Genomic DNA, 23,872 nt, shown 5'->3' on the forward strand with positions numbered 1-23,872 from the left:
ACACGTGTGCGTCGTATTGGAAATGTTTTTTGTGTAGTAACTGTAGCTGCTTTTGAATCATACAAAAAATCACCTCATAGTTTTATAAAAAGAGAGCAAAAAAAAAAAAGATAAATGAAACTCCATACTTAGTAATTTCATGCACATGGCACAAACCGCTAATAATAATCGCTACAACAAACAGCATTGAGCGAGAGAGGAATAAAAAGGGGAAATAAATGCAGTACACACACCACAGCAGCTGTACAACAGTGTGCGCCTGTCTTCACTTGTAAGGATAGAATGCATTTCTCTTTTTCGAAATTGACTGCACTGCAATTCATCAAGTGCATTTGGATGTGCATTCTTGCTTCCTTCGTTCCCATGCCGCAGCCGGGTACGGTTACCCTCGACCAAATACGTACACCTCCGAAGAACGGACCAGAACGCGTGTACCAGAACCGCACGGGTCCAGAGCGCTCGGTACACAACCCCACCAAATCATCATGTTTGTTTATGCTAGTCGGGCACGGGCAACGATAATTACTGCTGCCCTCGCGTGCGCGTTAGAGCTGCTTCTGCTCTAAGGTGTGATTGATTACAAACACATTTTCTACCAGAAGCAACTGTCCACCACACTAGAGGCGGAAGAGGGTTTTCTGCTCTGTTGCAGGCGACATTACCCAAACAGTCGTGTGATGGGAAGACGAGAAGGCATAGTAGTTTCTTCACTCTGCACCGGATGTAGCAGTACTGGATAGTGTGACAATGCTTTTTAAGATGATACCGTTGAAAAATTGTCATCGAAGGACAGTTGAATGTCCATGACACTTCAGTCCAATGAAAGAAAAAAAATCATATAAAAGGAAAATAATCCAGGCGAACTTTGAAGCGCTCTTAACTGGTTTACAAACACCTGAAAGTATGCAATAGTTATTTTTGAATCCTTTATTTTCGTCCATATCAGAATGATAGTTTTTGTAGAACGTTCATAGCAGAAATAGATATTTCTATGCACGCAGCTGGAAGGTAAAATTACGATTTATGGAATTAATATTAAAGTTTGCACTCGTCCAGGAAATTATTTCAAAACAAAAGCAAACAAAACAAACATTAAAAATGTTTCTGATTTTTATTATATTATTTTTCTAATTTTTCTATATGTGTTTAAACTGTATGAATTACAAAAAATGTATAAAAAACATTCAACAAAAAAACCTAGCAGAACTCAACCGGTTTCCGCCTGGAGCGTATAGTACCTGGATGTATGCAATTGAGATTTTTTGGTCATCATTTTTATCTTCAAATTACAGCTTGCATAGACTGAGCCAATGCTTTACAAACTAGATTTATTTTCATAAATAAAATAATGTTTTTTTTTTTTAAACACAATTTCGATATCAGAATAACCTCAAAATGCATAAATTCATCCTCATAATTCAAAAAAGCGGCCCCATGGTGTCGCGCGCCGGCCTTCAAACGGCAGGACCGTGGTGGTTAAAATGCCATCCGGACCGTCTCCCGGATGTGAGGACTGACTATTCAACTACGTGGTATCGGAAAGTCTAGTAAGCCATTGGATGATCAGCGTGACCTAGAAGTTCGTTAAGCCAAGAAGAAGAAGTTGAATATAGAAATACATTTTTGGCCCATGTTTTGGTACCCAAAATTATCAAAAAGAAGATATGTTTTAAATTATATTGCACATAGCTCTTAGGTCCCTCAAGAATATTTTCCGACGAGCCCTTGACCGAAGAGCCGAGGAGTCCTTGGAGCATGTAAAATACTACTACAAATTACCCTCTTGTGCTTTAAAACGCAAAATTCTCATTACCTTCTTTAGCACAACGTGATTGTCTTCAGCATTTTAACCTCCCATCCATTTTTAAAAGGAGTGATAAATCTCAACACCCCAACAGCGTTTTTTTTTGTGGAACCAACCAATTTGCCCCAAACGATAACACCGAAAGCCCATCTTCTCATACCCCATCAGCGCTGTATTCGTCCCATTTCGTTATGCTTCCACTATTTCTATTGCTCCGTAACGAGCTGTCCGTTATGGTCAGTATTTCTCCCCCAAAATTTACTGTCCCAAATCCACCCCCATCGTTTTTGTTTTGCATCCCCCTCCACCCTATAAACTGCGCGCTAGTAGTCGCTTCGTACGAAATTGTACTCGGCCTGATATAATTATGATTTAATTAAGTGCAATCGCTCTGTTTGAACTGAGACAGGCTAACAGGTTTACGTAATGCGTGCGCCAGTTACGACGGACACGGCGTTTTGGATCGCCGCAACCTGTGGCCGGTCCCATCTTCAAGGGGGAAAGAGCAACAACATGGGGTGTGTGTGTGTGTGTGTTTGGTGTCTTCAGTGTTGTTTCACCTATTTTATCGTCTCTCTGTTTTGCTCGCAGTGGACCATGTTTCTGGGTACCTTTAGTAGGGGTTTATTTTTTTGCCTTCTTCACTTTATGACGACGCCAACGATGGTCACCAACACACTATTTCTGCGGGTTATACGGGATGCCGCTGCCGTTCGCGTCAGATACGCGCCATTTAGCGGCTGACACGATCTAAACGCGAGTGTGACATCACATCGCGGAGCAACAAAATCGGCAATATAAAACACACACACGCCAAGCCACGCCACACCAAAAAATGATGACAGAGGGACATAAACATAGTGAAGTAAGAGAAAAATACGATTCGCTCCGCAATGAATGACTGCACAAACAAATAAAGTATAAAGTTGGACGAAAATCGGATAATTGCCAGCAGCGCTGATGCTTGTGTTGTGGGAGGAAATTAAGCAATGAAATCAGCTGCGATTTTTGTCTTTTGTTTTGCAAGGAGTCTTGCCAAAGATGACCGCGAATAATATCTATCGAATTAATGTATAGAATTTTCCCACCGATATAATCGATAATGATTTAAATTTCATGTGACATGCTATAAAAATGACACAGAACAGAAGCGCTTCACACACTTTAACCTTTGCAAAGCCTCTAAAAAAAAGGCAAATCCTTGAACACGTGTCCCGACACGCACATGTTTTTACTGAGCATGAAAATTATCCCTTACATAAAAGGTGCGTGCGGCTACACATAACTTACATTCTGTAAGCATTTATTATCCGGTTAGAAGGTCCCCTAGCCTACCAGGAGAAGCCGGAAAAAATGCGTCCCGAAAACACGAAACTCTAGGACTCCATTTTGCACATTAAACTAACGAATCTCGGCGAATAATTTTTACAAGAATTCAACGCTCCCTTGATGCTGATTTTGCCATCCTTTGGCCATTACCTTTCCTGCCTTTGGGAGCAATCACGACGGCAGCAAACGAGGTACGCTTTGGGGTTGTCGTTGTCAACGCAAAGAGATAACGAGGACCCGATGATGGTGACGACACTCACTATCGCACGCACAACAGGATCGGTTTTTATGGGCTGGGATTTATGTGCTCAACTTCTGATGGGGGCGAGTAGCAGGGTCGATTATTGCATTGTATATTGGGTGTTGGGGACTATCGTTCTGGAGATACACTAATTGAACATTGAATTTGCTTTTTTGTGCTATAAAATTAGGTCACCGAGGACTGTACTTGGAAAGCCTTATTGCGAATATACTTCCAAAAATTATTTACGAACTCCATTTCTTTCCGGACGAGATTTATTCATACAAACTCTGTCCCATGTTCAAAATTTCCCTTTGCATCAGGGCCTTATATTCATTCCTGTTTGAATATTTTATAGCAAAGCACCGACTCTGTCATTCGTTAAGCAGTCTATTTCCCCTTTCGAAAGTGATATTTATGTTCAGAAGTATCTCATCTTTCACCACGTACACCAGATGAGCAAAATACGTGTGAGACTCTAATAGGAAGCGCCGGCAGCATCAATGTTGACATTTAGTGACAGATGGAGCTTTGGCTGTTTGGGGAGGATGTTGCAGATTGGTAACATACACCCATCACACTCGCACACACACACTCTTACATTGAGATTGAAATGATTTAATTTCCCTGCCCTTTTTCCTTACAAAGCTCACCAACCAACCACCCAGACCCGCCCGTTAAATACGGATACGAATTCCTCGATAGTACGGATGCCGGTACGGAGCAGCTCGCACGCATGCGCACACGAAAGGGGATGCATTTTTCATCTCTCTACAGACAGCGAAATCATGTTGTCATGATTTGCGGCAAGCAGAGCAGAGGTTTTGCCGGCATATGACGACGACTCGGCGGTCCTTCGAATCCTTGGAGCGGTTAAAACGGCTCATCTCACTCACTCACCGGCTGCGCACACGCACACACATCTGTGCTTGCTGCTCGCTTGTATGACCGGTTTTATTTTCGATTGTTGACAAATACACTGCACTCCCCTCATTGTCCCCTCGCACGCTTTCTCTGTCTTTCGAGCCATGTGTCAACGAAACTGCCAACTACAGCCAGCAGATACTTTCTAATTTTCTTGTTACACACCATCTATGCGAACGCATGACTTCAATGCGGGTCGGTTTGTGTTCGAGACGACCTCACCTCCTGATCTCGTTACATACAATTAATGAACGTGAGTAGCAGAAAACAAAAAACCCCTCAAGAAGGCGAATAATTTTGGAATTGATTTTACGTTCTTGGATGCGGTCTAAAAATATTTCACACCCCAATAAACACACCACGGGCTTGTATCACGGAGGTTTTGCTTGTCTCTCCCACCACAACGTCGTCGTCGTTCGTCGTTGCAAACCTTACGATGCGGCGAGCTCAAGAATTGCTGTTTTAAAATATTTATTGCGACTTTTGCATTGACCGGAACCAACCGAATGCCGCCATAATAACCACCACCACACGGTCGGTTTTTACGACTTCTCTGCAGGGGTTGCCTGGCTCGCCGGCAACCTGGCTGGAGCGTTGAGCGGTCCCCCATTTGCAAACCAAATGTGTGAGGAGAGACTAATAGAACATTATTGGTTGGTGGCGTAAAAATGATACTAAAAAGTACATTTCGTACAGCAGAATAAACGGACCCGAGACGGACTTCGACTAAACACTCGCTCGGTTGGTAACTGTGTCAATGGGCCAATGTCAACCGTTAAAATTGTACAGTAAACGGTGATTATATTTCCCAGCTAAGGGATGAACGATCTAGAAGTGTTTAATGATGTTTTCGTTCCAAAAAGGGCGACGATTTGATGTAATCAATTTAGGCCTATGGACAGCTTAAAGGAGGAGAAGTGATAAGACATTAATTGAAAAAAAAAAACTGATTGGAAAAAGTGGAATCTTCCAGTTGAGAAACGAATTATTGGCGATAATGCATTCTTGAAAAAATCCCATTATATGCCTCTTTCAACGTACGGATTCTGGATCGGTCAAATGGTAGGGTTAGTAAAAGCACGAGACGATTTGTTCCGCTGCGCTCTGTCTAAGTTCAAATCCCAGTTTTGGTTTGCGCCTCAACATTCTCGATGAATCGCGCTTTTTCGATTTTCTAATGAAGGCATGACTAATCTTGGGGGGTGTGTCGTCAGCGATACACTATTACAAGGTTCTCTAGAGAAAAATGTTAAGTAGAACAAAGTTTTTGAAGCACAATCAAGATTCTGTGCTGTGCAGAAACCTAGAGTTACACTTTCTCCCCTCTTTTAGATATGTTTCTCAGCTCTTTTCAATATGAAATGGGATTATTTGTAGCCATTTTCAGGCTGTAGAGCTTCTGGTTTTATAAACATTCAATTCTTTTGAACTGTCTCCACAAGTAAGAGTCTGTTTTTGGTACTAAATATGATTGCAAAATGATCATGTTTTTTCCTAATTATCTTTATTGTGAAAAGGAAAACACACAGGACAAAAAACTCATAATGAAACATGGGTTGCCATGATTTCGACACGATGATTAACGGGTGGCTGGATGTGCCCTCATCTATAACAACTCATTTCTTGCGCTTAAAATTGGTTCACTCCCATCTGCTGGTCCCACCACCCCCCACCCAACCTTCCGGTAAGCAGTGCTCGCCGAGGAGGGACAAATCAGAAGGAAAAAAAGATTACCTCGAAAGACACTATGATTAAACGCGATGTCAACCCTCCTATCGCAAAACAGTGCCTACCGACCCATCGTCCAAGACTCTCTATCGAAATCCAGCTTTCGGCTTAGCTCTTCACACACACCGCACAACCATCCCATATCGGAATTCGTGTCATTTCGCGGCCAACATGAACCCTCGCGCCGACAACAACACTCTCCCAAAACAACGAAAGGTGACAACGACGACGACGATGGAACGAAAATTAAACAACAAAAACCTAAAAACGCAAAAAGAGCAATAGCAAGTATGAAACACACGTCAGGGCGTTGTGTGTCTTGAGTCAGGTTCGCCCCCTTCGTGTTGGGCAGTCGGTTTTAGATTTTCCTTCCGATGTGGTGGCGTACACCCGATGACTAAGGCCACATTCCGGGAAACGACACGGCCAACAACCACACACACACACACACACACACACATACATTGTCTCTTGTGTGAGTGTATGCTTGTCCGTTATATACACCTGTATTTTCTTCCCTTAAACCACCTCTTTAATAAAATGAAACCGACCACCACAATTAAATGATGGCGGGCGGGGATTGTTGGGTGACGAACTTTCGACAGCAGTGTTACACACCAGTCGTGTCCCACCCTTCCACCAATATAAAATGGGGTACAACAGAGCGGGTTGGTTGAAGCGTGAAGGGGGGCTAAGCTGGTCGTTGCTGCACATTTTGCAATCGTCTCGAAAATGAAAACACAACATAAAAATGGTGGAGAAAAGCATAGAGGGGGAGAGAACAGTGTGCGAAAAGCGAAAACAATGTTTCAAACAAGAAACAAATGGGTGCAAAATACACTCACACCGACTCGAACTACGGTCCGATACGGAAAACGACTCTTGTTTCGTTATTATATTTGGTTTGTATTAAATTTTTTTAAGTTAATGCTATGAAAGTTTATTTTTAATGATTTTTCATACAATTGGCATGAACATTTTACATAATTCTGTGAGCAAGTATTAATAAGAAACTCTTCTATAAATGAAAATAAAAGTAGAGTTTGTTGTTAATAGAGTGTTGGAAACAAAGAACAAACAACTATTAAAAATGAAACCAGGCCTTGGGGCTTTGAGTAGCTACAAGCAAACTAAAATTTCGTAAAGGCCAGAAATGGTAGGCCAAGAACTCCCGTAGCCACTCTGACTTCTCCAGTGAAGTTCTTCGATGTTCAGGAGGGTTTGCCACCATGTATGCTTCGATTACTATTAACACTCATTGAGTTACAAAGGGGCCTTTGAAGTCATCCGAAATTGCTCTCTATCTATATGGATCTGCACCACCTTTCGCGACCTACGAAGGGACTGTGCAGAACCTTTATAATTCCAGTACTCATATACAACTCTGAGACATGAATCCTAGTCAGCATGATTTTTATTCCTCCGTAGCCTTCGGCAGGCCAATGAAGGAGCCGCTATAAACGACTAGCTTTACAAGCAGTACGGTGATCTTATCATCGTGCAGCGAACTAGACGGTGAGATGGTCATGTCATGATAATGACACCGAACGACCCAGTCCGTACACTATTCCGTACATAGATAAAGGATGCGTGGAAGACCAAATCTGAGATGGAAAATGGTCTGGCAGACGACGGCGCTACACCGTGAGTGCTTGCAGCACCTCATAAGTAAGTATACTCCGATGCTCTGCAGCAAAATTTGGAATAAGCCTTGAGTACACAACAGAAAGAGTCTTGTATAATTTGTGTGATTTCGAGCATTGCATCAAGGGATTCATACACTTGGCTATACTCGTAATGGCCATGGCTCGTAAATTACATGTTATGTTATGGTATTTAGAAATGAATATAGAAAATCATATATTTTACTAAATGTAGCATAAAAAATGATACTTCTATCGCGAGTTATATTTTTCCCGCAGGAACACTGCATACAACGTGTTCAAATTACAAATTCTTCGTGCAAGAATGCTGGAATCACAACAACGACAACAAAAAAAAGCTCTTTTCTAATGAATTGATAACTTCCGGCTGCATTTTGATTTGCATTTGCACGATGAGGAAGCTGATGACTGTATTATACAGAGACACACCCCAGCGAGCAGCGGAAGGGAAGGTTTCGTATTGCCGTTTTATCAAAGTTCGTTCCTTCCTCGGTCACGTCAGCACATTTCGATTGCCATTTTTATTTGTATTTCCCTTGGCTTGGGATGTTGGCATTTGGAAAACACTGGTGCAACTGTACCCAGCTGTATAAATCAAACTCAACACAGCATCGCTTTTCTCTCACATTACATACAATTGCAATCGCACTTCCCTATTGGAATGTCGCCCTGTACTGGAACTGAAGAGTGTTTCGCACAGTGTTGTCTCTTGCGAGGTGGCGCGCAACAGCACAATGCGACGATGTGTTGCGGAAAACCCCGGAGAAAGATGAGGCCAATAAAAATACCAACGTTGGAGGGAGGGTGAAGAATTCGCGAGCAAGAGAAACCGAGAAGGGCTTTGGTAAGCAAAAGTGTCTGTGTGTTAACAACAATAACAACAGAGCGCGAGAGGCCCACAATCGCCAAAGTGGGCGCACATTGGCATCCGGAGAGGTGCATATCGCAACGTAAAAAAGAAGGACGACACCATACATCCCTTGCTCAGCTTGCTCTCATCGCACGCACAAAAGAATTGCGGATCGCTTGTTAATTTCTTTTGTTTTTCGCATTCGCATGCTACACTGTTCGCGGGAGAGTACCAGTTCCACACAAGACATTCATTTGAAAGTCTGCCACCGATGATAAATGTCGGTAAGCATCTTCTCCACCAAGCGAATTGATGTTTAAAAATTAAATAAAAAAAACTCCCGTGTCGCGACGACGCGTGTTCTTAATCTCTTGGCGTGGAAGAGAGTTGCGTGTGAAGGGCACAAACCCACTGGGGGGGGGGGGGGGGGGGGGGATTCGCAATGCAGCATGACACATGACTTGCGGCACAGGGACCAGCACCATCCATATACAAGAGGTCAAAAGTAGCGGTGGACGGATTTAAATCCAAACATCTTCTCATGCCTTCGCACCAGAGAGCACACGCACACACAGATACCTTTTCCGCGACGATTTCGCGATCTTGCGATCGCGGCCGCGAATGTATGCGTCAATCTTCAATCATTGTCAACTGGGATCTCTCTCTCGCGCGCGCAGTCACTGTATACGTACACACATATGCACAGAGCTATCTCCTGCTGCAACAAATGCACGACCATGGGGTGGTTCCAACCGTTGGCTGGTGACGACGGATGACGCCATCGACCACCGTTGAAGCGCTACCACCTTAATCCGAAGCCTGCCGAGCGCTGGCAAGAGACATTTTCTTCCACGTTTTGTCCAGGTCAAGTGCGCTCCTCTTCGTGTCTTGTGTCCACTCTCGCCATTGTGACAATGTCCCCTTATCTGAGTCTGGTAATGAAGATGGGGGTATTTTTTTTTCGTAATTTTCCACTTCATCCTCCCTTGCACACACGATCGAGTTCGATCGGCATTCGTCTTGCTTATATAGTGAACGTATTTTTGCGGATTTTGTTGCTGCTGAAGCTACTGTTTTCTGAACAACAGAGGTACCACCTGATGTTGATTTTCGCATTCAGCAATCAAAAAAGAAGATTTTCCGTTTCTAATACAATCTCCAACACCTTCCTACAAGTTGGAAAATAAAACGAAGCGATTGGAATGATGTCAAACTTTAGCTATTTCCAGTGTAACAAGTACTGCTTTATCATCGTCTTAATATAGAAATGATTTTTTATTTTAAACACGGCATATAGTTTTATAGCGTAAGATAGGAAATCCACTTCAATTGATAGGACATTCTGTTCGTGCCGTTGTTCAGCTAAAAATGCTACTCTGACGTACCAATGTCATTCATCCCTCGGCTCAAGTATACTTACTTATACGTGTAGCTCTCTCTCTCTCTCTCTCTCTCTCTCTCTCTCTCTCTCTCTCTCTCTTACCGTGCGCCAAGATACAATTGCACGAAGCGTAACGATAAGTAACGGGCTGTGTAATATGCTAACGCGCCGATCTACACTCCTTCTTCCCTTCCCCTATCATGTGCGCCCCCCCCCCCCCCCCTGTGTTCCTCGCCTGGTACGGTAGACGGATTAATAGAAGAATTGTATTTGAATGATGATGATACAGATGTGCAATCTGTGAGGAATTAAACGGTCCAGCAACGACGGCGACTTCGTCGACAATGCCGGTAAATGGTAACGGTACGTCAAACTCGCTGACTGACTGTCAGAGTGCTGGAAAAAAATTATGTCACCACGTTGCAACCGCTACCAAGTATCCGATTGCCTGTTTTATGGAGCATTAAAAGACTGCTTTATAAAAGTTTTGCTGAAACATTTTCAAATAAAACTATGTTTTATGATCAATTTTCTTGTAACAATAAAAATGACTTGAGTATGGACCAAAGTATGGAAGTCTTGGAAAAACAAATAGAAAAAAAAGATCTTAAGGTTCTTATCCTTTTTCTCCTCTACCAAAGCTCTTCAAAAGATCCTCCAAATCTAGTGAGACAAATTTGAAAAATCGCTAGTCATAGACATATGTGTGGAATCCACCACCGCTGAGAATTGAGCTCCGACCGTGTCCGGTAGTATTAAGTATTTCGGATGATCCTTTACCAAAGACAAAATGTCGTTCGTTAAGAATTCGATCACTCATCACAGGCTGTAAAACTAGCAATTTTTAACGTAGAAATATAATTTCTTCATCAAACGAAAGGTTTTTTATTGTTCTTTTATCACAAAATTCTAGAAAAATATATTTTTTTTATGTACGGATGAGTTTAAGCATCCTTTCTTTTGATACCTCTCAAAAGCTGCCGCACAACTCGTTTATCCACCTTCTGTAGCTGTGTTATCCAATATTATGCGCGTTGGGCTGTTGGCAAATCTGGCCAGAGCTTCTTTGGTCCTTTATGAGCTTTAATAAAGAGCAAAACACACTTTTCCAGGCACTGATCATCATAAACTGTCGAGCTCATAGATTGATTCGTTACAATAACCCGTATTTTGTGGCCCCACAGCTGCAGAACTTATATTTGTTGGGAACATCGCCAGAATCCTGCCACAAATCTATTTTTATGTACGTTTCGTCATCCATAAGAACGTAACCCGCGTACCTCTCGTTAGAACCTGGTCATACAATTTTTGGAGTCCGTGGTTTGGCGATGTTATTATGCTTCAGAGTTCTGTTTGCTTGCTTTGAGGCACGAAAAGGGCGGTAGTCTGCACTCTATCCGATTCTTCTGACGAGACTTATGCTGCACCGTATTTTTTTTTTTTTTTTTCAATATCCCCATCATTCCCTTCCCGGAAAGTCCAAGGATAGCCCTGTAACGCTCTCAACATCTTCCACCATTCTAACCACGCTTTGACGTTTCCGAAACCGTTTCAAAACATATTTAAAAGTTGAAGACGCGGTTTTAAGGAATTTTCCTATTTTTCTCCCCGATCAATTTGAATTTTCTTAGTGGGTGTGTGCACAATGAATTGTCTACGTTGCAACTCCATCGTTAATAATTATTGAAACAAGCACGATCATGCCAAAATCACTCCATAAGAGGGAAGAGATTGCTCCAATACCTACTCATAGATGTCCAAAAATTCCAATCGATAGAGTGACCAAATTCTAAATGAACAGTACTTTACCATTTGACAAAGCGTGTAATTAAGCTATAATAATGAGAAAAGGTAAGTCTACACTTTGGCTAAATTTCCTCAGTTTTTCCTATTTGAAGTTCCTATCTTGATTTGATTCGCAAAATTTTGAAACAAATTCTGATCATTACAATAAAAACTACGCTACGAACTAATGAGACCAGAGTCACGGTGCAGAAGTTTGTTTGACGGAATTGCCCCAGAAATCGATTGACCATCTGCCTCTTTCCTTTCACCTTCTCCTCCGTGTGACCGGCCAATAATTGATGTGGAGAATATTTGACCCATAATAAAACCTCATTCGAAGCGGAAGGAAGCAAACATAAAATACCCAACTACCTTTCCCACATCTGCTCCTGGTAAACCTGCCGCCCCACCCACACAACAACACACACACACCATTTGGATTGTCTTTTTTTTGCGATAGGGAGCAGCACCCGGCGACACCTCGGTCGCCGAACTACCTACGGCCTGGGTGTGGTTTGTGAGATAATGGTGCGTTCCCAGAGGGGGGGCCCTATCCTGCGACCGTCCTATCAAACACACACCTAACGAACTTCCTTTTCCTTTCGTTACTTTTTTTGTTTTTGTTTATTTCTTCCTCTCCATGTGATCGTCAGTGAACCGTGCGAAGGGTATGCAACTGTACACCCTTTGTGGGACAAGTTGGGAACCAAGGGTAGGCACAACAGCCGCTATCACTACCCATTTGTCACTAGAGAAATGGCCCTCACGTTTTTTTTTTTTTTTTGGACGTGGGGCCATTACTGTTTGCTCTCTTCGTCACCCTTGGGCGAAAAAACCTCCCACAAAACAAGCGTGGACGTGCGTCGAGAAGATATCCGATACAGGCGGCTATGTTGGTGTGAGACGATGGTTGAATATTGTACGATCCGATGGGCACCTGCTTCGCGTCCCTATATTAGGGCTTTATTGGAACGATGTCATAGGTGGAGTAGGTTTACAGCAAGACCTAAATGAGATCGGAAAATCAGAACTCAAAGTGCAATCATCATTGCAGTTAGTAAAGTGGTTAAGTCAGGGCGAAATAATACTTTGATCATTAACCACTTTCCTTTCGAGCTGTCCTTCGACATATTTGATCGATGGCGTGGTCGTGCAAGTATGTTCTACAGACCTTGACGATCGGCATATCATTCGCCGGCAACCTCCTCGCCTCGACTGATGATTCAACATCAACAATCAACGGGGGTTGATCACAAGATGCATTCCTCCATCATTAAATGCACAAATCGCTGTACCATACGACACCGCACCAGAGCAGCACAATCGAGGAAGAAACTGGCAACCAGCTAGCGCTCACCGCTAACTACCGGCGCATTATATGCACACTCCAAACATTCGATGGCCTTATTTTGCATTCCCTCTTATTTTTTGTAATACAGCTACAGCTACAGTTTCTTTGTGGCTGCCGAGAGACGACGCGAAAACGTCGGCAGCGACTGTGTAGCTAAAGGAAATTCAAAAACAATAACACACATTCGTAGACACATGAGCGCCTGGGCACGTGTGATTGCTGACTTGCTGCGGTGCAAGGCAGAGACTTGGGAAGACGACAGAGCACATGAGCCTGTTCCGGGGCAGGGGAGGCCACGAGTTTCACGTTCTAAAGATGGAGAGAGGATAAGAGTTTGTGCTGCTTGCGTTAACAAGCGTAACTAACAGAACGTTCAGCCAGGAAAAAAAAGGCCTCACACAAGCAAAATCTAAAAGGCAATGATCATTCTAGATCAGCTCTCTTCGGTTCCCAAATGCCCGAAACCCCGTTGCGGAGTTACGCCGAAAGAAAGAAAAAAAAGGCCCTTCATCTATACCTCTACCGTGATTAGCATATTGCTAATTAATTTTCAATGTAACATACAGCCTCCACGGGAGCTACAAAATCGATTAACACATGAGCAGCAGAAGTAGGTGTACGCTTTGACACTTATCCTCACCCTTTCTACTATCATACGGAGCGGTCTCTTTGAGCGTTAGGCTCTCGTTTTACGCGAAATTGCCCTTGGTTATTGGATGGAAATTGTACTGTCAACCGTACATAATTCCTTGACACTGGCCATTGGAGGGTTTGTCATGAAATCTCCTCTCCACCAACTTTACTTCCTTTTGCGACGATCGTCAACCGTTCTCCGTTCGCCGATCTCCAGTTTCCACTTATCCAATGTTCTGCTCACTACGAATTCAATGAGATCACCGGATCTCAACGTAGCCATCAGGCACGTTACGTTGTCTGCGTCTTCGAAGAAAACCCTTTACTGCCGTCCTGCACGGCATAACTACAAAGTGATGACTCAAGCACAAACTGCTGGTGATGCTCGCTTAGAGGATGGTTATGGAGGATATGTAAACAAGAATTTACCCCAGCAAACATATCGGAAGAGAATGTTTAATAAATCCCTGCAGTACTTCAAAGCTGGAGACACGTTTTCAAAGCTAGACTCTACTTTCGCTTCTTAAAACAACGTATAATCCATTTTTAATCACCACAACTCGCCTCCTCCATTGTTATTTGTTTATGCTGCGCTGTACTTTCATTGCCAACCAACGAACGAACTCCTGCTCTGCTTTCCCTTTACTTAGAGAGTTCTCACGAACAAGAAGAAAGGAAATGGAAGCTCATCCATTATGGTGGGAAAAAATCAGGTCAAGATTAGACGGCAAAGTTGTAGCAAGTTGGAAACTTGCAGGTGTGACATACCAAGCACAAAAAATCAGCTCAGCACGTTGTCTTTTGCTTACCGAACTTTCCAGTAATTGGCAAATCACCTGACAAAGGATGATCTCAGACACAGAAATCGGTAGCTAACACGTATGGGGTAGACCAGCAGAAAACTTTACATTATATCATCATTCTCGAATTGAGCCGCCTTTTGTCTCAAAACACCTCCACACGCAAGCAGAGAAACGATGAGTGCGATCTGAGAGAAGACGAAGACTTGTGTTGATTTTATTGACATAAATCCTGCGGATTTTTTTTTGCAGTTACCCCCGTACGAAGTCATTGGTGACTCATGGACCCATCATTTGGCTCTGGAACTTTACGTGTTCATCTCACGTCACTGATCATAAAAGAATTATTATATGATATGAAATTTCGTTACAATAACGACCCCACAAAAGCGTGTTGCGTAATGCAAGATTCAAAGTTCAGTAAAAAAAAGGTGTTGCACTGTTCTCATTAGTCATATCATCAACATCAACACCTTCACCAGCAGCAGCAGATAGCTTTAATCTCCCGAACGCAATCATAACGAGAAAACGAGGGCTAGCCAATTGGGTTCGTGTCCAGGTTCCTTCTCTCTTTATCTGACCGATTACTACGAACAATGGAACGCGCAATTTGCAGTAAAAAAAAGCGAGCTTTGATAAGCCGAACCCCGTCCCACAGAAAACCCTGGAAGTGCGTAATATTTTTACGTAAGATACACCTTATCAACACAGATTTCAACAGCGGTAAAACGAGTCATATAAATCTTGTTCGGTTTCGGTACAGTCCTAAAGGTCCTTAAGTGACTTTTGCTGATACTGTTACTTTACAATCAATCATATGAGGAGGTGCTAAAGTGTATAATCTTTCAATTAACGCTGGTGGACTAACGCTAAAGTAACGAATTCTGAGCAATATCTTTCAGGTGTACATTCTAACCACACTACTACTAGCTATCAGAACAGTGCTTGCTGCTAAAAGTGCCTTGAGTTTGAGAAGGATGGTAAAGGATACTAAAGGAATACAGGCTTATTACTTGATGATAAACGAGTCCATCAGTAGAGTAGAGTTAGTAACATCAGGCAAAAACTGTCAAACCTTACCTGTCAGGCGGTCCAGCGTTGGATGACAGTTTGTTCTCCATGTATCCTGCCGCTCGCGGAAGCCGCACCAAATCCTTTTGCCGAAAAAGGATTACGCGGCCTACAATATTGGAGGTTGTTGTTGCTGTGTCTGTGTGTGTGTGTGTGGATGTATCTGGATATAGTTGCAGGTGTAGTTTACCTGTGTTAAGGCGTTTAGGCGCCGACTCTCCCACCGAGTTCACGGCATGGACGTCCCCCGAGGGGGAGGAGCGGTGGGGAGAGCGGGTCTGTAAGCTGCGTAACCTAGGTTTTCATGCGACGCTTGGGAAGACGTTCGGTACGTTTACCCACTTGCCCGGCGTCCAGTACGTTGTGGGCATTCGTTCGTTCGGGGCCAAAACCTTTGCTACTTTGGCTGATCCGAAAAATCGGACAGCGCAAAAAAAGGGACACTGAAGTTTTTTTGGACACTACTACTACGCGGGTAGCACAGTTTCACATCACTCCTCTCTCTCCACACCAAGCAGTGGGGGGGGGGGGGGGAGCAATTGTACGAGGACACACTCGGTTCACACGTCAATTTTTTCTACGTTTTATACTATTTTTCACAGAGAATAGGAAGGGAAAAAATCAATAAAATTAGAGAATTATTTTAATTAATAAACACAACTAATGATCACTTCATTACTCTACAAAACTGCACTAAAAATCGATTCCGGAATCGATTTCCAAAGAACAACGACTTCGCACTTTTGGTTGCTGATGCTGCTGGCTACTTTTGCTTGCTTGAACCAATAGAAACGCACACAAACACGCCTACTATGACTGCTAGACAACTTATTCGACAGGACAGAGCAGCCCCCTTTGAAGCCGCAAACTTGTGTGTGTGTGTGTGTTGTCTAATTTCATCTCAGCACATGGCGACAGCCAACTTTCGATTTCTCACCATCAAACATCATCATCATCGACAGATTTTCATCTTAATTTTCACATTTAACTTTTCACACACACACACACTCACTCTTCCCACCTTCACATACTCCGCTATTGCGTGGTTTTCCAGAGCGGAAGGAGAAAATTAAACAATAATGCTTTTTCACTATCAACACTCAAACACATACACATAGAAACGCACTGAAGAAGGCAAACAACACACAAGACACAATTTTGTTTTAATGGTGGTGGGTAGCCGATGGGTGTCGTGTGGTTGCTATGATGGAGGAATATCACTTTCCTTTGGGTGGCGAATGGGGCACGCACGCACGCACTTTTCCATCCAGCTTTTAGCGTGCTGTCTCTTTCTCGCATTACAGTGTGCAATGCTGTCGTGTGTTTTGTTGCAAATATGCAAGCATTTCTACCGCAAGGTTTTTGCTATCTTGCACCCGCGCTCAACCCCATATGCACACACAATTGGATGCCCGGTGATGGGGAAGGGGGATTAGTTTTTGTGCAATTTTTCCCTCCTCTGCCTCCTTTCTTTTGTCGCTTTATCTTAAGCCTAGCTACTATGACTTTCACCTTTTGGGGCGTCATCATCGGGAGGGGGAGGGGGTGGGAGGCATTATCATCTCGCCACATCTCTCGGTCGTTCGGCCGTAGTGTGTGATGATAGTAGCAAACGAAGACGAAGAAGAAGGAACAGATTAGAAGAAGCAATTATTTTCACAAATGGCCGCAACGACGATGACCCCGACCCCGGCGGCGGGAACCACGGGTCTAATCTAATTTAATGTTTTTTAACTCCCGTTTGGCCGGCTCAAGGTTTCTCTACTCATACACACTCATATACACACGCATTATCAATGATTGGGAAGGGGGGTGTGAACGGGTGGGGCGGATTAATTACCTTCGCCCCCATCAACCCCATCAGTCTTTCTAATCCAATCGTCGATCAGCTACTGTTGATGCTACTGCTGACGTCTTGGGGGCTTCTTTTTTTCTCTTTGATAATTTTATCATAATTTTACTTTTTCCGACTTTTCCGAAATTATCATCTTCATACGCAACACCACTCTAAAGACAGTTATTATAGCGTGAAGGAGAAAAAAAAACACTATGTTTGTTTGAATGAAATCTTCCTTTCCATTCTGCTCTCTGACGAGGGCGTCCAACCTTAAGGGAGGATTAAATTATCACACATTGACATCGTAATGATTGCAGCATTACAATGAACATGCCAAATGGATCTTTTTCCAATTACTTGTGGACGACTAAATAGTTCCGGGTTGAGTGCAAATCTTGGTTGAGGCTTACGTTTGAATGGGAATCAGCTCAAAGATACGATTGATTGGCAGTCTCTTTACTAAGAAGACTAAGAAAACGTTCCACACGACTGTCTGTTCAATCAAAGTTTTCTTATTCAAACGTCCTGCAATATTTGTGGATCAAAATTTGAAAAAAGGAAATTTGAGACAATCCTGGAGTGGAGGCATCGTGTTTCTCAACATTTATTTTCAAAATTCAATAGTGCTGGGTATTCCAAGATACTGAAGAGCCTTGCAGGTCGATGATGACCATTCAGCCCTTGTCCATATCAATCTTCAACGATTTAAGAGCATCAACCACCAAGATCGTTTCATTTCATCTCAATAAACTTTTTCCATCGTAGAGTTATGGTAATTTCGCAGTCTAAATAAATGGATACACGAAATTCAGATTGATTATAGGATTTTATCTTTCTTTATTTAAGCATACTATCTATCGATTCGAAACGGCGGCCAGTGTGTGAGGCGACACGGCAGGACCGGCGTGCCAATTCCATCTTGCTCGTTATCCCGTGGTCAGGACTGACGTGACTATCCTAAATGTGTGACATCATCAAGTAAAGTATGGCCAACATGAACTCAGAGTACATTAAGCTAGGAAGAAGATATAGCGACTCAAATTTCACACGAAAAAAGAGAACTTCTTGGCAAAGCTCATAAGAAGTTAAAATACACTATCGATCGATTTTTATACATTTTAAACCTTACATACAGCGATGTTTTTACTGTTGTCCTTGAGAGACCAGACGTCTTTTAAGCATTGTATTCTGTTAATTACCAAGCCTCCTCTTGTCCATTTGGATGCCTTAAAAAGACTTTAAGTGCTGAGTCTTCCGGCGTCATTCTCGTGAATGGTTCTCGTTTGTTAAATAATGGTTAGCTCATCGTACAGCTCATGGAGTTAATCTATTGTTCTCTTAAATTTAGCTTGGCGATGATCTTAGAGTCTAATACTTAGACACTTGAAAGGACACTCTCTGAGCGCTAGCTTGAAGGTACACAAAGCTGTATCCCATGCGCTGTTTGTGGATGATGTTGAGGATTTTCCTTCAAGCTTTTATCCGCGATATTAGGCCCAAGACCAGCTATGGAATGATCAGGATTTTAAAATTGAGGATCGCCCATAAAAGCGGATGAAGTAGATGATGTTCCGCCATCTTCTGCAACGTTTCTCCGCATGGTAAAGATCGCTCCGATCATCGTAACTTGGTTCCTACCAGTTGTAAGGGATTTGAAAAGGCTTTTAAAAAAACTTTTAAATAATTGCAGAACATGGCCCGACATCTCTTCCATATGTGTGACCCATCTCAATCACCACCCGCTGATCTCAAAAGGGACACGAACACACACACATAGTTTATGAGCAACGCACATATGTATAAATTTTCCCTTTTTGCAATGATGCTGTTCTTCCGGTTTGTGATAAATTTGTGTTCTCAATTTGCATACGACCGTTTTCTGCTGCCGTTGGCCGGACAGATCATTGGTATGTTTGTGTGTGGGATAGCATATTGGTTTGTATGCAACAATAAAGATCGAACTCTCTCTCTCTCTCTGTGTAGAGTTCATTTTTTCCCGCGAGGTGTAAAACGAGATCAAGGCCAACTCTTTACCAGCATCAGACGAGCTAAACTTCACATTGATTGAGTTTCAATTAGTTAGATTACAGATCGTATGTGAACAAAATAACAACATAAAGTACCAGTGATGTGGTACACACATACACATGCAGGACAGTATACAGCCAAAGTCCAGCTCTTTGTAGGGCCCTTTTCTGCGTGTGATCGGAGGGACATTTAAAAAAAAAATAGAACTACTGCGCGCTAAATTGCATTCTGCCCGCAAAGAGACACGCGGATGTGCGGACGTATGCGTACCAGAAGAAGCGCGACCCCACCATTGGGTTGGGGTTTTACCAACACAGAAAAACGCACTGAGGAACATTGACGATCCGGGTTGTTAAAAAAGGACCAACAATATACTTAATTTTTAAACCTCAATTGAAAAGAAAACTTGCATGTGCTTTATGTAAACGTTATGCAGATTTGCAGATAAATCTCTTCTTTTAAAGGTTACGAAATGATTATGAATCATTTTATAAGACGGTTTATACTTGTTATTTTGAACCAAGCAAAACGATCAGCTTCCGACAGGAAGTATGCGTGTGTGTGTGTGTGTGTCTTTCTGATCGTACACGATGATCTAAACATTTCTGGAACATAACAGCATTTACGCTGACGGAATCTTAAGCATAAAAAAGTCCCGTCAATGAGAGTACATGATCATGCAAGGGGGTACGTATGTGTGTGGGTAAGTTCAATACACGGAACCCAATACACATCGCTACCCTCGGAATAAAGGCGTATCACCATTTTGCCGTAAAATACAATTAGAAAATGGATCTTTTTGGACTTTACCTGATTCAGGCGATCAATTTTATGATCAAAATCGATCGAAAATGTTAAATTTACGTTTGCTTTCATCATAGTAATCCGATTCAGTGTTTCTATGCACATGAGTATGTGTGTGTATGTGTGTGGGGGGGTAGCTCCACCGAGGGGTTGATAGTTTGGAAAAAGTTTGTACGGTCAGTCAACATTACTCGCACACAACGACACGTGCGTCGGTGGCGCTGGCTGCAGCATCGTTGTGTCGACAAAGCAGGATGGCAATACCCGCAGCATTCCCACACACACATGAACGCCAGGAACTTCACGCTCTGCAATAGATGGCTGCACCCATACACACACAAAACGCAACGTTCCATCGTCATCGACGACTATCTCTCTCTCTCTCTCTCTCGCTCACGATTACCGATATGAGGCGCTTTCTACTACGCGCTGCACACTTCTGCCTTTTTTTGTGGATCGAAGGATGCTCTGCTTGTTCGTTTCACTTGACTACCCCATTTTATGACCACTTCTGGCTCATTCCAATAAAAAATAACGATGATGAAAAAAAGCAGGTGAAATTAAAGGACTCTATTGCGATGCGTGTGGTGAGAATACGAATTGTTCTCACGTCACCACGTTTGCTCACTCCAGTGAATGATCTCGCTCACTCACGCTCTCTCGCTCTCTCACACATGCACGATCATCATCATCGCACTACGTCAAACGTTTACACAATGGAACAGCGACGATCGTGCCCTTTTGGGAATGGTTTGCGTTGAAATTTCCCTACTGGAGGAACAGAAAATGATTGCAACACTCCAAACTTCACTATTGATCTCATGGGGTCAAATCTCACAATCTTCTTCCACGCTACACACACACACACACACACTAAACGACTCGTACAAGAAAGATGAGACCAAAAAAAAAAGACTTTCTTCACTACCTCCTCCATCACGCACACACACGCACACCACACACCACCAACGCACAAAGCAAAGAAGAATGGGATGGAGCCATCTCAGCAGCGAGATGTGAGCGACCTAAAGCCACAGCATACTTTTCCAGCGAGTGCAGACCCAGCATCATCATCAATCAAGTACTGAAACTACTATCTCACCCCATTTAGTGATGGCAGAGAAATTATTTTTCGCGACAGACAACGCACACACATACACACGGCACACACACGGTTGGTAGGCGTTGCCTTGCAGCACACGCTCCTGCTGACTGCTACTGCGGCTGCTGGCTAACTGCCGCCGCCGCCGGAATTCACGATTTTCTTCACGACGGACCGATTGCAATACGCACACAACTACACCTCACAGGGGCTTGCGGGGGCCAGAGCGCACAACACATGACGACCGAATCGCTCATCTAGTAGCCACACACACTTTCAGTGCTGGAAAAACAACCATTTTCATTCGGATCTTTCAAACACACGGGGAAGCACACACGCGCGACCGCGGACAAATACTCCAAAATCCGGTGTTTTTTTTCTTGACCAAAAAGCTTCTCCAGTACTTTTTGCGTGACCCTTTTCGCTTTACCTGTATGCTTGCATGATTCTGACCCAGCGAGGAGCTGTGAGTCTAAACTAATCATTTGACCACAATACGCACGCACACACACGTGCGCGCGTCGTCCAACAGCGGAGTACGGAAATGGGGATGATGTCAATATGAATGTGAGAATTTTACCTTCTTTTCGGTACGTTTCACCAGCTACACACGAAGTACAAAAAGAATAGGCACACGCATACACACACATATATACGCACACAAAATACACGACGGCAAGCACAGGAAGGGTTTGCAATAGAGCATCCGGATGCACGCAAATGCATTCGGATGCACTTTTGGGGGGTTTTCCCCTGTTTTCTTTTCCCTTTTTGTTGTTGTTTGATCACACACAATCTCACTCTACTACTACACACGACAGAAACAATGCGTGGAAACTCCTTGCGTGCACACGTCCTACCCGTTCGCGTGGTTCATGAAAAATAACGCGAGAAAAAGACAGCGAGTAGGCTGAGACCCGATCATCGCTGGCGTACTGCATATACGTACACGGTTGTACGGCAGTGTTGGTGAAGCACATGGTTCGTTAAAAACCCACATAGGGGGAAGAAATATTTAACGAAGGGTGACATTTGAAGCTGTCAAATGATTTTCTTTTATTTTTCAGGGAAATTCGGTTGATATTCCAGCCGTTCTTCTTCTACGGTAAGGATGAAAAAATGTTAATACTAGTCAAGACCCAGTAGATCCTACCTTTGCACCCACAAACTCCGGTGTGCCCGCAAATGCAATGCATGCAAACTCCGAAATCCGAAAACCTTAAACCTTTTTATTCCATTGACAGCCTGTTCGTATTGCTAATAACTTAAGATAGCAATGTTCTAAATTCTCCTTGGTTACAATAAATTTTATTCTACGAAATGGCCATGAAATATGGCACCTTTGCCCGGTTGTATAGATGTAATAGGTGCTAACATTTCTTGTCAACTGTAATGGGTTTTAAAATCGTTTCCTCGTCCTGGTGAATTGTAAAAATCGCTCAAACGCACGATATGCAAATTCTTCATTATGTGAATTGTGCAAATAATCCAGTAATAAAAAAAAGAAATGAATGTAAAGCGTCCCGAAGAGCAATTTCGACTATTGCTTCTCTTATAGTTGCCAATAATCATACTTGGACTAATCCTAACCCAAATTAGTAAATTCGCGATTCAATAACATTGACTATCATTGCATCCTTCTGAGTATACCGATTGTTCATCCGGCGTTACTCAATCTTAAGTTCTCTTTTTCGCCTGGTCCTAAAGGTATTCCCTCATCTTTCCCAGAGCAGTATCATTCTACAAGCGGATTTAGCGTGGGAGTTATAGCAATGGTGGAGCGGAAAAGAGGACTTTCACTCGGTTTTCCATGCGATAGAGTAGCGCATCCTTCCTGTATGAACATTTAGATTTAATTTTGAAAATCTTCGATCGTGCAATCTAGTGCTCGTTGGAGGGAGGTACCCCTGCCTTTCTCTTCTTCCATTCATCACTCGTTGCGTTCGCTTGCTCGCTGTTGCTAAGCTACGACGACGATGGCGAAGTTCGGTTCGGGGTTGATTCGGGTGCGCCACGCGGACGGATGTTACCCTTACGTTCATTTAGAGATTTTGAAAAGGATTATACGTGAGGTGGGACTCATTTTCTCTGCTTTGTGATGAGAATTTATAGGAGTTTTATGCACTATGCGGTACAGTTAATTACCGTTTCGTATCGAATTGGACTAATCCTCAAAATATTCCAACTCTTTTCTATTTAAACATGATTCAATAAACTTCTTGTTCGTCTAGCCACTGCTTTCTTAAAGTGCCTTGGAATGTAAATTTTAACCCCTAGACTTTACCCACCCTCTGTTGCATCAGTGCGCTGCGTATCTTGGAACTGTCCGGTTGGGATACTACCTGACAGTAGCTCCAGTGCAGAATTTGTGAATAATACAACACTCCAGCTCCAGTGCAGAGTTGTTGAAAAATACAACACCTTCATTATTTCCTACTATCAGTTAATAAACGTGAAAGAGTAAACATCACACATCATCGACCCAGGAATTCCATTTGAAGCGATCTAGGACGCAATTGAACATTTATTGTAAACCAACT

The 23,872-nt window shown here is 43.0% G+C and overlaps 3 protein-coding genes across 3 annotated transcripts in view; 2 read left to right on the forward strand and 1 right to left on the reverse strand.

Moving 5' to 3' along the window:
• LOC126568651 (uncharacterized) overlaps window positions 1–15,623 on the reverse strand; it is a 64,080-nt gene extending 48,457 nt beyond the window's left edge. Inside the window, exon 1 of the mRNA XM_050225165.1 lies at window positions 15,571–15,623. Coding sequence (XP_050081122.1) covers window positions 15,571–15,611 — 41 coding nt within the window. The 5' untranslated portion in view covers window positions 15,612–15,623. The remainder of the gene's footprint in view (window positions 1–15,570) is intronic.
• The window catches only part of LOC126568338 (protein draper), a 305,035-nt gene that overhangs the window by 111,100 nt on the left and 170,063 nt on the right, over window positions 1–23,872 (forward strand). The window lies entirely within an intron of this gene.
• The window catches only part of LOC126567853 (catenin delta-2), a 151,825-nt gene that overhangs the window by 105,747 nt on the left and 22,206 nt on the right, over window positions 1–23,872 (forward strand). The gene's annotated exons all lie outside the window — the stretch shown is intronic.

Source organism: Anopheles maculipalpis, chromosome 2RL (genome assembly GCF_943734695.1).
Source record: "Anopheles maculipalpis chromosome 2RL, idAnoMacuDA_375_x, whole genome shotgun sequence".
NCBI lineage: Eukaryota > Metazoa > Arthropoda > Insecta > Diptera > Culicidae > Anopheles > Anopheles maculipalpis.